Here is a 13,911-nt window from a genome sequence, read left to right as displayed (position 1 = left end):
CCTTTTGTCCAGTACTTAAATCTGAGTTTTCAGTGTGTCATAATTTATTGAAGTTGTTTCTGATAACCTGCTCACAATATTACAATCAACTTATCTCATTAATACATTAACCACTAAATCTTCTTCTACCTTCTCCACTCAGTCGTCACAAGGTGGGGGTCATCGAACCCTCCTGTATGGACATGCCATCCTGCTGAAACACACCCACTCCAGCATGGTGAGTACATTTGCAGTTACCGTGGTTGCTTTTCCATCATATCGTCTTCTTAAAGCTGATTGGAAGCGTTATCTCTGTCTTTCCACTGCAGTACTTGAGCTGTTTGACTACGTCGCGCTCACTGACAGACAAACTGGCTTTTGATGTGGGCTTGCAGGAAGACTCCACAGGTGACTACGAACATTTTTGCTCAACATGTCCATCAGACTCCGATCTAGGTTTTTTTTTTTTTTTTTTAATCTTTATATCCACTACAGGAGAGGCCTGCTGGTGGACCATCCATCCAGCCTCTAAGCAAAGGTCTGAAGGAGAGAAGGTCAGAGTCGGAGATGACCTCATTCTTGTCAGTGTTTCTTCAGAGCGATACCTGGTAATCACGACTGCGTTTACTTGCATCAAAAGTCAGAGCTTACAGTCTGTATTACTAATATTACCATCTGCACTCTTTGCAGCACCTGTCCTATGCCAGTGGTGATTTAATGGTAGATGCTTCCTTCATGCAAACTCTGTGGACCATGACCCCTGTAATGTCTGGATGTGAACTAGCTGAAGGTATGTAATTTTCTTTCTGCTAAAAACAAAACAAAACAATAAACCTAATCCTAACCTAGCTCTTTGTCTCTAGGTTTTCTGACTGGAGGGTATGTGCTCCGGCTGTTCCACGGTCACATGGACGAGTGTTTGGCAATCCCAGCAGCTGATCAAGGGGATGACCGGCACAGGTGACCAGTGTCTTTCATGGCAGTACATGCAATCCGATATTGACTACATAAATACCAAACTCGTAGGTTTTAATTGTTTTAGCTTTACAAGTCTGTATTTCTGTCACAGACTTTTTAAAATGTTTTTAGGGCTTTCTGTTTTTTAGTAGCATGTGGTGTTATAAGACTGTATTGAAAGCACCAACGTGGGTCTTTCTTATGGCTAATGTTAGCTAGCATTGTCTCAAAACTTTTGCGAGATCTCGCAAAAGTTTCATACATCTCCGAAAACATCGGAGCACTTTTGCAAATATGTGATGTCTTGTAAACCGAGCAGATATCTGACGTTTACACAACTACATTCACGCCTCAAAATATCTTAAAAGTGTATTTTGTGACCCAAAAAGAGTAATATTACAACTAAATAGCTGCCGCCATTGTTGGAATTCAACTTTTGCGAGATCCTGAGTTAGTTTTTGCGAGATCCCGAGTTTGTTTTACGAAATCTCGCAAAAGTTTCGCCCCCTGCGGGGCTCCGTACATATGTGAAGTTTTGCTTGTCATCCATTGCTTCGTCTTTGACAGATGGTCAATCCAGGTTCTGGTTGCCTAGGTAATCCTCTAAACTATTTACTACCCAGCCAAATGCCAATCAATGGTATCATGTGTTCTTATTGGTAGCCTCTTAAATTCCTGGTCTCAAAGTTGACCAAAAATGTAAATACAGACTGCCTATCTCCCGTCGCTGACTTTCAGTGGTCTTTGGTTGCACTGTCACTGCTAGTTGCTTCCTGCGTGGATGCCCCTTTACAGTCTATCGTGTGCTGGAAAAAGCTTTTGTTGTTAGGGAGCTGCTTTTAGGGTACTGGGGCAAGGTATTGATGAGTAGGAATAAATGTGGCATCCATTGTATAGGCAAATTTGAGCACCTTTAATATAAATCAGTCCACAGTCAGTCAGAGGAAACTTGGATTGTGGGAACTTCAGTCAGTTTTAACATTTCCCTTTAAGTGTAGTTTTTACGTGTTGGCAATAGTAAAGCATTTACATGAAAAATATTACACTTTAAAACTGCACTATGAAGTCAAGACCGCATTGGAAGCTCTTAAACTGTCATACTGTGCACATGAACTAAAATGATTGCTGCATATAAGAAAAATCCTAATATTTTGGAATTTTCAAGCTTGAAATTTCCTGATGCACATTGCACATCATTGACTGCCATGTTTCCAGAGTTGCTCACTATGAAGGAGGGCCAGTATGCAGTCATGCTCGATCCTTATGGAGACTTGAGCCACTACGTATTGCGTACGTATGATGATTCCCTCGCAGGAATTACTTCATGTTGATGGAATGACTAGAGCGACTTCATGTTGTGGCTGAGGCTCATTTGTGTGTGCCCGTTGGTAGTTGGAGTGGAGGCCACATTAAGTGGGGCCAGTCTTTCCGGATACGTCACATAACAACAGGCCGATACCTTTGTCTGGATGAGGAGAAAGGACTTCTCTTGGTGGACCCAGAGAAAGCAAATTCCAAGATGTCAGCCTTCTGCTTCAGGATTTCAAAGGTTATTGTACAAAGTGAAATCTATAAAAGGCAGTGTCTGTCTCTTAGCACAAGTGTAGATATTCATAACAGTTTTGAAGGGAACATTTTTTATTTAAATTACAGGAAAAAATTGAAGTGACCCAGAAACGAGATGTGGAGGGCATGGGCATACCTGAGATCAAGTATGGAGAGTCCATGTGCTTTGTACAGCATGTTTCATCTGGCCTGTGGCTTACATATGCTGCTGTTGATGCCAAATCTGCACGTCTAGGTCCTCTGAAGAGAAAGGTAAAGCAGAAAGCATTTACTCTTCTATTTATGAGTGTTGAGTATATACTTATGTTTGAAGAACACCCATGTTTGATTCGTAGGCCATACTCCACAAAGAAGGTCACATGGATGATGCCCTCACGGTTGCTCGATCTCAGACTGAAGAGTCTCAAGCTGCCAGGATGATTTACAGCACAACAGGCCTCTTCAACCAGTTCATCAAGTAGCATTTTACATGTTATTTCAATCTTTTATATTAGTCATTTTCTTGTTTTTTTAAAAATATATGTCATATTTGTTGTGGTATTCTCATGTCTTCTGTATTCTCTTTATGTTCCCAGAGGACTTGATGCTCTAAGTGGAAAAAATAAATCTGCCAATGCCCCGTCTCTGCCTATGGACACAGTGGTGCTCTCGTTGCAGGATCTCATTTTCTACTTCCGACCCCCTGAAGAGGAACTGGAGCACGAGGACAAGCAGTTCAAGCTCCGCTCCTTAAAAAACAGACAGAACCTTTTTCAGGAAGAGGTTAGTTTGGATAATGAGAACTCACTTTTCATGAGAACAGCTGAATTCTGGATTAACATTTTATTTGATAGATTTAATTTTTGGTCAGTGCTTTTATTTCAGTTTTTATTGCTGTAACAGGGAATGATTACGCTTGTTCTGGACTGCGTTGATCGCCTCAATGTGTACAACACAGCAGCCCATTTCTCAGAGTATGCTGGGGAAGAAGCTGCTGAGTCATGGAAAGAGATTGTGAACTTACTGTATGAATTGCTAGGTATGTGCAGATGATGGTTTATTTCACTCGTTCACTGTTTTAGACTAATAATCATTAGTGTTACCACATTTGGACACGTTTCTTGTTTGTGAGTCTGTTGCATTTCTAATCTTTTCTTTGATCAGCTTCTTTGATCAGAGGTAACCGTGCCAACTGCGCCCTCTTCTGCGACAACCTTGACTGGCTGGTCAGTAAACTGGATCGTTTGGAAGCATCTTCAGGTATCTAGGACATGAATCTGTTTATTAGCTGATGGAAACTGGTTTTGTTTTATAACGACAGAGGGTTGATAAAACTGAACTTATTGTGCTGTATTCATTTGCATTTTTTTTTTTTTCTGAGAACATATGCATTTACTATGTTGGTCTTCTGCAATTTAATATAAAGCCCAAAACTTTACAGTGTATTCATATATTGTCATATTTTTTTACGAGAATAGGAATCCTGGAGGTTTTATATTGCGTCCTGATTGAGAGTCCAGAGGTTTTGAATATTATTCAAGAGAATCACATCAAATCAATCATCTCTCTGCTGGATAAGCATGGACGCAATCACAAGGTCAGAAACGCTGCAACGATGTTTTCTGAGCATACTGCAAAAACCTGGAGCATGTGAACTTATTTCTCTCGACATACTTACTGTATAAAATGCAGTGAGTCTTAGATTCTATAAACCTTTTCCTGACAGGTCTTGGATGTGCTTTGTTCCCTCTGTGTGTGTAATGGGGTCGCTGTAAGGTCAAATCAGAATCTCATCACAGAGAATCTGTTACCAGGACGTGACCTTCTACTTCAAACTAACATCATCAACTATGTAACCAGGTGGGTCAGATTATAGTGAATGTTTCATCTTTGTTGATTTCACCAAAGTATCTAAACAACTCCTCTGACTCCTCCTTTATTGTAATCTTACCTCAGCATGAGACCCAATGTTTTCCTTGGAACTTGCGAAGGATCCACTCAGTATAAGAAGTGGTATTTTGAGGTGATGGTGGACCACGTAGAGCCGTTTCTTACAGCTCAGCCATATCATCTCCGTGTAGGTTGGGCTCTGACAGAGGGTTACAGTCCTTATCCTGGCGGAGGAGAAGGCTGGGGGGGTAACGGGGTTGGAGATGATCTCTACTCTTATGGTTTTGACGGGCTTCACCTCTGGTCAGGTAAAATCTACTATGGTTTATGGTAAATGTACACAGGATTGTTCATTTCCCTTCCAGCCTTTGTTCATGTTGTATTTTGACTTCCAGTTGCCCGATCCTTGTTTACTTAACCCTCTCGAGGCAGGCGTTGCCGATTTGCAACAGATAAAAACTAACAACCTGATTACCCCACATACATATTTTATGAGTTTGTTTTACTCAGAAGTACCGCTGCAGGACTTGGTTGTGCATTAGCAACAAAAAGTTTAATTTGAGCCTGAGAGGGTTAAAATTGATGTTTCAAAAACCTTGCCTTATTTCTAATCTTTTTCATAAACGTTTTGGTAGATTGTTCTTGGATATTAACAGAAAGTTTCCAAATAATCTTCCATTTTGGTTTTCTCTTAAAATCCAAGAGGAGTCTCCACAAGGCTTTCATTTGTGCAGCTCCTTATAGGAGTGGAAGAACACCATTCAGTTGTCTCTCTGGTGGCACTCCTATCAAGAGTCTAATGAAGGGAAGCAGCTTAATCCCTTATGTGAAAAACATCCCCATACACACACTTTCAGAAGTTTTTTGCATCTTCAGCACCAACTCTAGTGCAGACTTTTGCTTATTCGTCTTCTGTATGAATTTCGGAAATAGTAAACTGTAAAATATAATTTTACTCACTTTATGTGTCTGCAGGACGTGTTCCACGTCATGTCGCCACAACAAATCAGCACCTCCTGGCAGCAGAGGATGTGGTCAGCTGCTGCTTGGATCTGAGCGTGCCCAGCATTTCCTTTCGTATAAATGGCCATCCTGTTCAGGGAATGTTTGAGAACTTCAACCTAGATGGACTGTTCTTTCCAGTTGTGAGCTTCTCTGCAGGCATAAGGTAGGATATTGTGCATTTATCGAGTAGATATTGTGATTTTATTTATTAATAATTGCATTATAGGTATTTAAATAATTGTTTTGTAAACCAACTAATGTCATTTTTTTTCCCCAAAAGACTGCGATTTCTTCTTGGAGGTCGTCATGGGCATTTCAAGTTTCTCCCACCTCCAGGCTACGCTCCGTGCTATGAAGCAGTGCTACCCAGGGACCGTTTGCGGATCGAGCCCATCAAAGAGTATAAGCAGGATTTTGATGGCGTCCGGAATCTGCTGGGTCCAACTCAGTCCCTTTCACATACAGCCTTCACACCTTGCCCAGTAGACACTATACAGGTAAAATCCAGTTTTTACTGCTTTCATTTTCTTTTCTTCATGCTGTGCTGATTTATTTGAGTATCATTTCAGATTGTGCTTCCACCTCATTTGGAGCGCATTCGAGAGAAGCTCGCAGAAAATAGCCACGAGTTATGGGCTGTTACCCGCATTGAACAAGGGTGGACATATGGACCAGTGAGTGATTCGGTCCTGGTTATGGTTCCCAAAGAACATATTGTTGTATACATCAGCTGTTTTGTTTTAAAAATCTTTGCACTTTTTGTTGTTAAAAGTTTCGTGACGATAACAAGAAGCTGCACCCCTGCCTGGTAGATTTCCAGAGTCTGCCTGAACCCGAGAAGAACTATAATTTAGCAATGTCTGGAGAGACACTGAAGTACGGTGAATTCTTCACTTAATTAACAGCACTGGGCTTTCATCTGTTTGTGTTTCTAATATTTTGTGTGATTCATTTCACAGGACTCTGTTGGCACTAGGCTGTCATGTAGGAATGGGAGATGAGAAAGCAGAAGAGAATCTCAAAAGGACCAAACTCCCTAAAACGTGAGCTACAAAAACATTAATAACCTTAACTTGTGAAGTTATTTTTATAACAATCTGTAAAGGCTCTCCAGGACCCATTTTGATCACATAGCATTGTTAATTAGGTACATGCAGAGTAACGGATACAAGCCGGCCCCTTTGGACCTTAACCATGTCAAGCTGACTCCAAATCAAAACACTCTAGTGGAGAGACTGGCAGAAAATGGACACAATGTTTGGGCAAGAGACCGAGTCCGCCAGGGATGGACATACAGTATTGTCCAGGTACCACCATTCTTTCTATGGAGTCACAAAAATGATAATCATCATTATCATCATACTAGTATGGTTGTAGCATATGTCTCCTGATGTGTGTGTGTTCGCAATCTCCTCCCAGACGAATAAATCAATCCTGATGCCAACATGTCTGTGGCATCTATTTTCAAATATTTTATAGAAATTCCAAAATCATTTAGATTTGTGCACTTGAGAGATAAGTTAAGTAAGTAAGCAACAATTCTCCTAACTGACTCCAAATAAAATGCCAGATGTGTCACAATATAATGTTCCATATCATCGTACTATAATAGTCATAGCATATGCATGCTAGAATGCCCCCCTTCTCCCACGTGTAACACAGGGATTTACTAGTAATAATAATAAAAATAATTGAAATGTGTGTAATTATATTTTAATGTTTGGTATTATTTTTTTGTAAAGGACATTATGAACAAGCGCAATCCTCGTCTGGTTCCTTATAACCTCCTGGATGAAAAGACAAAAAAGACCAACAGAGACACGGTTTGTGCTGCTGTTCGCACTCTGATTGGTTACGGTTACAACATAGAACCACCTGATCAGGAGAGCAGTAAGTTTCCACCATTTAAAAGCAGTAAATCATGTTTTTAACGTCATCTTGGAAGATCCTTTATTAAAGAAATGTACAAGGTTTTTAATTGTTGAAGTGTTCATTAGTGGGTTTGTGCTTTTATAGGTGGACATGGACCAGGCAGCTCCCGTGGAGATAAAATCAGAGTGTTCAGAGCAGAGAAATCTTACGCTGTTACACAGGGGAAGTGGTACTTTGAGTTTGAAGCTGTGACAGTTGGAGAGATGAGAGTGGGCTGGTCCAGGCCCAATGTTCGTGCAGACACTGAACTTGGTGCAGATGAGTTGGCGTATGTCTTCAATGGCTTTAAGGTGGGAGACCATAGTTTCTACACTATGATGGGTGTCTACATCTGTCTGGTATTAAACTACAAAGTTATAATGTTTTTAGGCCCAACGCTGGCACATAGGAAATGAGCCATTTGGCCGTCAGTGGCAATCTGGTGATGTGGTGGGTTGTATGATTGACCTCACTGAGATGAACATCATGTTCACACTCAATGGAGAAATGCTGATCAGTGATTCGGGCTCAGAGATGGCTTTTAAGGATATCGAGATAGGAGAAGGTAGGTACAATAAAAAGTGAGTACCTTTGCACGTGTATTCCATGTTTCATGTGTGTGTTCATGCATGTTTCCAACACCTCCAGGCTTCATACCTGTGTGCAGTCTGGGCCTGTCTCAGGTTAGCAGGATCAACCTGGGTCAGAATGTCAGCAGTCTTCGATACTTTACCATCTGTGGCCTACAGGAAGGGTTTGAACCATTTGCTATCAACATGAAAAGAGACATTACCATGTGGTTCAGCAAGAGCCTTCCCCAGTTTATTCCTGTCCCAGCTGATCATCCTCACATTGAGGTACTGTACATCACCTGTTACAATGGTTTATTTCCACGCTGAATACGTAAATTCAAGATCACGATCAAGACCTGTTTGTCTGTGCACTAGGTGTCACGTGTTGACGGGACAGTTGATACCCCCCCTTGTATTAAAGCGACCCACAAAACATTTGGATCTCAGAATGCCAACACAGATCTGCTCTTCTTCAGACTCAGCATGCCAGTTGAGTTTCATGAGACTTTTAAAATCCCAGCAGGGACCACTCTTCTTACTCGCACTTTGACCATCCCTGAGGATGAAGTGTTGGAGGTGGACCCAGGCTCTGATTTTGAAATACTCAAAAAGTCTGCTACTCGCAAGGAGCAGGAGGAAGAGAAGAAGGAAACCTCAGTTCCTAAAGAGACGCCTGCTATCAAAAATGGAGAAAACGAGAAAGATGCCTCCACTGAGAAAAGCAAAAAGAAAGGGTATGGAATCACATAGCACCACTTTAGAAGTGGATGTGTCAAATCTATCGATGGGATACGGTGTTTGTGAGCGGTAGCGTAATTACTGTTGTTCTTTGCAGTTTCCTTTTCAAGGCTAAAAAGGCAGCGTTAATAACTCCAACCCCTGTTGTACCCACCATGCCCCGCTTAGTGGAAGATGTAGTACCAGATGACAGGGATGACATGGACATCATCCTCAATACCACTACAGTATGTCTGAACTTATGTAGTTATTATATTCATAAACGTATAAAGTTCATGCCTAAACTTGCCATTTATGGTGCTACTGCCAGTTTGTAATCATTAACAAACTATATAAGAAAACTGCCTTTTTTAACAGTGATGATCAGTGATTTTCACATTAAATAATTTTTGTGTGCTTCTTTTTCTCCTTCGCTCAACAGTACTATTACTCAGTACGAGTGTTTGCTGGACAGGAGCTAAGTGGCGTGTGGGTTGGCTGGATAACACCTGACTATCACCAGTACGACCCTCATTTCGATATCAGCAAAGTCAGAAATGTAACTGTCACTGTAGGTGATGACAAAGGCAACATTCATGACAGGTATGTTACTTATGGAAAGACCCCCCCCACCCCCCCCCCAAAAAGCCTGTGTTTCCAATTGAATATGATAAACATACACAACTGGTTTCTTGGTTCTTCTTTGTTTTTACAGTATCAAACGCAGCAATTGCTATATTGTATGGGGAGGGGAGTTCAGTAGCTCCCAGCAGACCCGAGTCAGTCAGGAGGATTTTGTGATTGGCTGTCTCATTGATTTGGACACTGGACTAATGACTTTCACTGGAAATGGAAAAGAGATCAACACATTTTATCAGGTTAGATCATTTTCAGTCTGATATTATGCCTTCCTCTTGCTTGTATACTGTATATTGTTGTTTATTCCTGCTGTCTTACTATTCATATTGGCATGGAGCACCCACAATTTCATTGTACATGGGCAATGACAGTAATGAGCTATTCTATTCTATTCCTGGTTAAATTCTGTATTCGTGTTAAATTATCTTCCTTCAGGTGGAGCCAACCACAAAATTGTTTCCGGCTGTCTTTGTTCTGCCTTCCAGTCAGAATATGGTTCAGTTTGATTTAGGCAAGCTCAAGGTCAGTCGCAAAGAACTGCTGCATTTAATCAACCTTCAAAATAGGAAATACAGTTTCCAGTTATTGGCTGTGTTGTATAACAGCCTTTCTTAATGCCTCATTTGTCTTGCTAGAACATCATGCCGATCTCAGCCGCGATGTTTCGGAGTGAACGCAAAAATCCAGTCCCGCAGTGTCCTCCTAGACTGGATGTCCAGATGTTAACTCCAGTTATCTGGAGCCGAATGCCCAACAACTTCCTAGCTCCAGAGATGGGACGTGTTAGTGAGAGACTAGGCTGGATGGTGGAGTGTACGGAGCCACTCACTATGATGGCCCTTCACATCCCCGAGGAAAACAGGTCAGCATCTCTGCTGTATTCATCTCTTATTCTTAGAAGATGCTAAGATGTGTTTTTTTCAGCAAATCTCTTTACTTTAAATAGGTGTATTGACATCTTGGAGCTGTCTGAACGGATGGATTTGCTGAAGTTCCACTACCATACTCTGAAGCTATACAGCTCAGTTTGTGCACTGGGAAACAACCGTGTGGCACATGCTTTGTGCAGCCACGTGGATGAATCGCAGCTCTTTTACGCCATAGAGAACACCTACCTACCTGGACCAATGAGGAGTGGCTTTTATGACCTGCTCATCAGCATGCACCTGGAGTCAGCTAAAAGGAATCGTCTGGGGACCAACAAGGAATTCATAGTTCCAATGACAGAAGAAACACGTAGTATCACTCTGTACTCCGACAAGTCTCATGCTTTACCTGGCGTCGGCCTAACTACATGTCTGCGTCCAAAACTTCATTTCTCTTCTGTTGGGTTTGTGGGAACAGATCAAGATATTTACACACTTAGTCCAGTCATTCCCTTACTGGTAAGACTGAGGTGTCTTTGCACTTAATGGCAACTCTGAATTTACTAATAATCACATTTTTACATGCTTTGTACTGTATATTATATACATTATACCTTACATTTAATCAACATATTGTATTTTTAGGTGCTAAAGACCAAAGCTCTGAACATGCTGACTGAGGCAGTGCAGGATGGGGGTCAAGCCATGAGAGATCCTGTGGGAGGCAGTGTTGAGTTTCATTTCGTTCCAATCCTAAAGCTCATCAGTACCCTTCTCATAATGGGTGTGTTTGATGATGAAGATGTCACACACATCCTAAAGATGATTGAGCCCACAGTCTTTAGAGGCAAGCAAGCGGAGGAGCCTGGTGAGGGGGATGCCAAGGTGCAAGAAGAGAAGGACCTTCCCAAAGTAGCAGCGATTAAAGAAGGGGAGCAGGAAGCCCTGGGGGAAGAAGAAGAGGAATTTGAGGATGATGGGTTGGGTTATGAAGAAGAGGAGGAAGAACTGGAGGAAGAAGAAGCAATAGAGGAGGGTGAATCTATTGTGCAACATGAGGAAACAGTGGTTGAGACAGACCCGGTAAATGGTGAGAAAGGAGCTGAGGAAACAGAGAAAGAAGTGAAAGCTTTAGAGACGGGCGGGGAGGGAAAAGAAGAACATCTAGAGCAAGGACTTTTCCAGATGAAGCTACCAGAGTCTGTGAAACTACAGGTATGACAGTTTGTGTATTCAGAGGAACTCTCTTTCCGAATGCTTGATATCTAACTTTATTAATGCTGATTCACTTTGCTTTTGTCCTTTAGATGTGCACTCTGCTGCAGTATTTCTGTGACTGTGAGCTACGTCATAGAGTGGAGGCCATCATTGCATTTTCCGACCAGTTTGTCAACCAGATACAGTCCAACCAGAGGCAGCGCTATAATGAACTCATGCAGGCCTTCACCATGAGTGCTGCCGAGACTGCTCGCAAGACCCGTGAATTTCGTTCCCCACCACAGGAGCAAGTACGAAGAAAACAGAGTACATTTGTTAACTGTTAAACTGTATAAATAAATTCTAAAAATATTTTTTAAAAACTGGCTACATTTCTACACATTTTTCTTTGTCTGTGTTTTATTTCAACAGAAAAGTGGAAAAATAATTTTGCCTGATATAAAATGGACTTAGCTACTCATGTACTACCATGAAACATCCCTTAAAGTAAAAAAAATTATCATACTTGCCTGTTTCTAACCTCACTGTAGGTCAACATGCTCATGAACTTCAAGAACTCTGTTGAGGATGAAGAGTCCCCAATTCCTGATGAAGTCCGCGAATCTCTGGTCGCCTTTCACAATGCTTTGCTGACACACTGTGGTCAGTTTTCACTTCCTGCATCAAGTGTGCATTGAAAAATTGTCCCTACCGTTACATTGACTTACTTAAAACATTGATCTCAGGTGTTCACATTGAAGAGGAGGAACAAGAGGAAGAAGTGGATAATTCTGTCCGTGGACGGCTCCTTCGATTGCTGGAAAGGGTGAAAAAGTTTCGTGAGAAGAAGGAGGAGGTGGAGTCTGAGCCACAAGAAGACAAAAAACCAAGTAAGCCTTTTTTTGCTTTTAACAAGCAATTTAGTATTTATTACCAAGTTCAACATGTTTAAATGCAAAAACGATGATTATTGCACATAAGGATAACCAATTTGTGGATTTGTGGTCTGTCATTTGTCAGTAATGTATTTTATTAAAGCAGTTTTTCCCAGGAGTTTTATTGTATATATAGTATTGTCTTCCAAAATTAAATCTAACTAGGGCCACTTTAATACAAGACCATTCTTATTCTTACTTAACCTTCTGTCTTTTTGCACCAGGCACATTGCAGGAGTTGATTTCACATACTATGATCCACTGGGCGCAGGAGTCTTTTATCCAGAACCCTGAGCTCGTGCGTATGATGTTCAGCCTCCTTCACAGGCAGTATGATGGACTCGGTGAGCTCATGCGTGCCCTTCCTAAGGCCTACACCATCAATGCAGTTTCCATTCAGGACACCATGGACCTCTTGGAGTGCTTGGGCCAGATCCGCTCACTGCTTATTGTCCAGATGGGTCCAGAAGAGGAGAGACTTATAATTCAAAGCATTGGGTTTGATGACATTTAAATTTTCATTCTCATTTCTCAGTATCTTGCATTAAAATAAATGATTGATAAGTTCGTGTGATACAAGCTAAATTTAATTGGTCTTTCTTAGGAACATCATGAGTAACAAAGTTTTCTATCAGCACCCCAACTTGATGCGAGCTCTGGGCATGCATGAAACTGTCATGGAGGTCATGGTCAATGTACTCGGCGGTGGGGATTCAAAAGTATGTTTTTTAATTCATTCATCATCATTGTAAACATCTTCTTGTGGAAAGACAAATGTATAAAATAAATAAAATCTACTGCTTTATTTAAGTTACTTCTTCTGTTGCTTTATTCCTACAGGAGATCAGATTTCCTCGGGTGGTGACAAACTGCTGCCGTTTCCTCTGCTACTTCTGTCGCATCAGTCGTCAAAATCAGCGTTCCATGTTTGACCATCTCAGCTACCTTCTCCAGAACAGTGGCATTGGCCTTGGTGATTGTCTTTGTTGAAATCCAGTGTTAGTCTCGATGATTTCTTTCTCATACATGGACTGTGATAAACCTGGCCACTGCGTTTGTTGTATACTTTAGGAATGCGTGGCTCCACCCCCTTGGATGTGGCTGCAGCGTCTTGTATTGACAATAACGAGCTGGCATTGGCTCTTCAAGAGCAGGATCTTGAAATGGTAAAACAAAGTTTATCTGTTCAAAATTCTATAGCTTTTTAACCTGACTTGAATACACTCATAATCTTTCCAGGTAGTGAAGTATTTAGCCGGATGTGGACTTCAGAGCTGTCCAATGCTACTGGCTAAAGGATATCCTGACATCGGCTGGAATCCTTGTGGTGGAGAGAAATATCTTGACTTTCTTCGTTTTGCTGTTTTTGTCAATGGTCAGATTTTTTTTTTTCAACATTTCATTGTAACATTTCATTTTAATTTCCTCATTATTTCTAATTCTCGATCTTATCAATAACCTATAAGAACTATGGTCTCTATTTCTTGTAGGAGAAAGTGTAGAGGAGAATGCAAATGTGGTGGTGCGCCTCCTCATCCGTAGGCCTGAGTGCTTTGGTCCAGCCTTGAGAGGAGAGGGTGGTAATGGACTCCTGGCTGCAATTGAGGAGGCAATCAAAATATCAGAGGACCCTGCAAGGGATGGCCCTAGTGTTAAGAAAGATAGACGCTTTCCCATGTAAGAGCTTTTTGGCTTCAT

The 13,911-nt window shown here is 41.4% G+C and overlaps 1 protein-coding gene across 1 annotated transcript in view; it reads left to right on the top strand.

The window, feature by feature from the left end:
- The window catches only part of LOC101476569 (ryanodine receptor 1), a 62,890-nt gene that overhangs the window by 4,877 nt on the left and 44,102 nt on the right, over window positions 1-13,911 (top strand). Inside the window, exons 5-46 of the mRNA XM_076889130.1 lie at window positions 143-217; window positions 309-387; window positions 475-587; window positions 670-769; window positions 843-939; window positions 2,152-2,226; window positions 2,329-2,485; window positions 2,590-2,754; window positions 2,838-2,959; window positions 3,078-3,264; window positions 3,385-3,520; window positions 3,646-3,741; window positions 3,960-4,078; window positions 4,208-4,341; window positions 4,438-4,679; window positions 5,347-5,539; window positions 5,657-5,873; window positions 5,946-6,050; window positions 6,149-6,252; window positions 6,336-6,419; window positions 6,524-6,683; window positions 7,119-7,266; window positions 7,393-7,598; window positions 7,678-7,852; window positions 7,936-8,144; window positions 8,235-8,593; window positions 8,695-8,824; window positions 9,019-9,179; window positions 9,292-9,454; window positions 9,651-9,737; window positions 9,851-10,077; window positions 10,162-10,600; window positions 10,727-11,296; window positions 11,389-11,589; window positions 11,830-11,941; window positions 12,025-12,168; window positions 12,438-12,711; window positions 12,818-12,932; window positions 13,054-13,186; window positions 13,285-13,379; window positions 13,453-13,588; window positions 13,704-13,890. Coding sequence (XP_076745245.1) covers window positions 143-217; window positions 309-387; window positions 475-587; window positions 670-769; window positions 843-939; window positions 2,152-2,226; window positions 2,329-2,485; window positions 2,590-2,754; window positions 2,838-2,959; window positions 3,078-3,264; window positions 3,385-3,520; window positions 3,646-3,741; window positions 3,960-4,078; window positions 4,208-4,341; window positions 4,438-4,679; window positions 5,347-5,539; window positions 5,657-5,873; window positions 5,946-6,050; window positions 6,149-6,252; window positions 6,336-6,419; window positions 6,524-6,683; window positions 7,119-7,266; window positions 7,393-7,598; window positions 7,678-7,852; window positions 7,936-8,144; window positions 8,235-8,593; window positions 8,695-8,824; window positions 9,019-9,179; window positions 9,292-9,454; window positions 9,651-9,737; window positions 9,851-10,077; window positions 10,162-10,600; window positions 10,727-11,296; window positions 11,389-11,589; window positions 11,830-11,941; window positions 12,025-12,168; window positions 12,438-12,711; window positions 12,818-12,932; window positions 13,054-13,186; window positions 13,285-13,379; window positions 13,453-13,588; window positions 13,704-13,890 — 7,031 coding nt within the window. The remainder of the gene's footprint in view (window positions 1-142; window positions 218-308; window positions 388-474; window positions 588-669; window positions 770-842; window positions 940-2,151; window positions 2,227-2,328; window positions 2,486-2,589; window positions 2,755-2,837; window positions 2,960-3,077; window positions 3,265-3,384; window positions 3,521-3,645; window positions 3,742-3,959; window positions 4,079-4,207; window positions 4,342-4,437; window positions 4,680-5,346; window positions 5,540-5,656; window positions 5,874-5,945; window positions 6,051-6,148; window positions 6,253-6,335; window positions 6,420-6,523; window positions 6,684-7,118; window positions 7,267-7,392; window positions 7,599-7,677; window positions 7,853-7,935; window positions 8,145-8,234; window positions 8,594-8,694; window positions 8,825-9,018; window positions 9,180-9,291; window positions 9,455-9,650; window positions 9,738-9,850; window positions 10,078-10,161; window positions 10,601-10,726; window positions 11,297-11,388; window positions 11,590-11,829; window positions 11,942-12,024; window positions 12,169-12,437; window positions 12,712-12,817; window positions 12,933-13,053; window positions 13,187-13,284; window positions 13,380-13,452; window positions 13,589-13,703; window positions 13,891-13,911) is intronic.

Source organism: Maylandia zebra, linkage group LG10 (genome assembly GCF_041146795.1).
Source record: "Maylandia zebra isolate NMK-2024a linkage group LG10, Mzebra_GT3a, whole genome shotgun sequence".
In the NCBI taxonomy this organism is placed as follows: domain Eukaryota; kingdom Metazoa; phylum Chordata; class Actinopteri; order Cichliformes; family Cichlidae; genus Maylandia; species Maylandia zebra.
The sequence above is the reverse complement of the archived record's forward strand: the minus strand, read 5'-3'. Positions and strand labels throughout refer to the sequence as shown.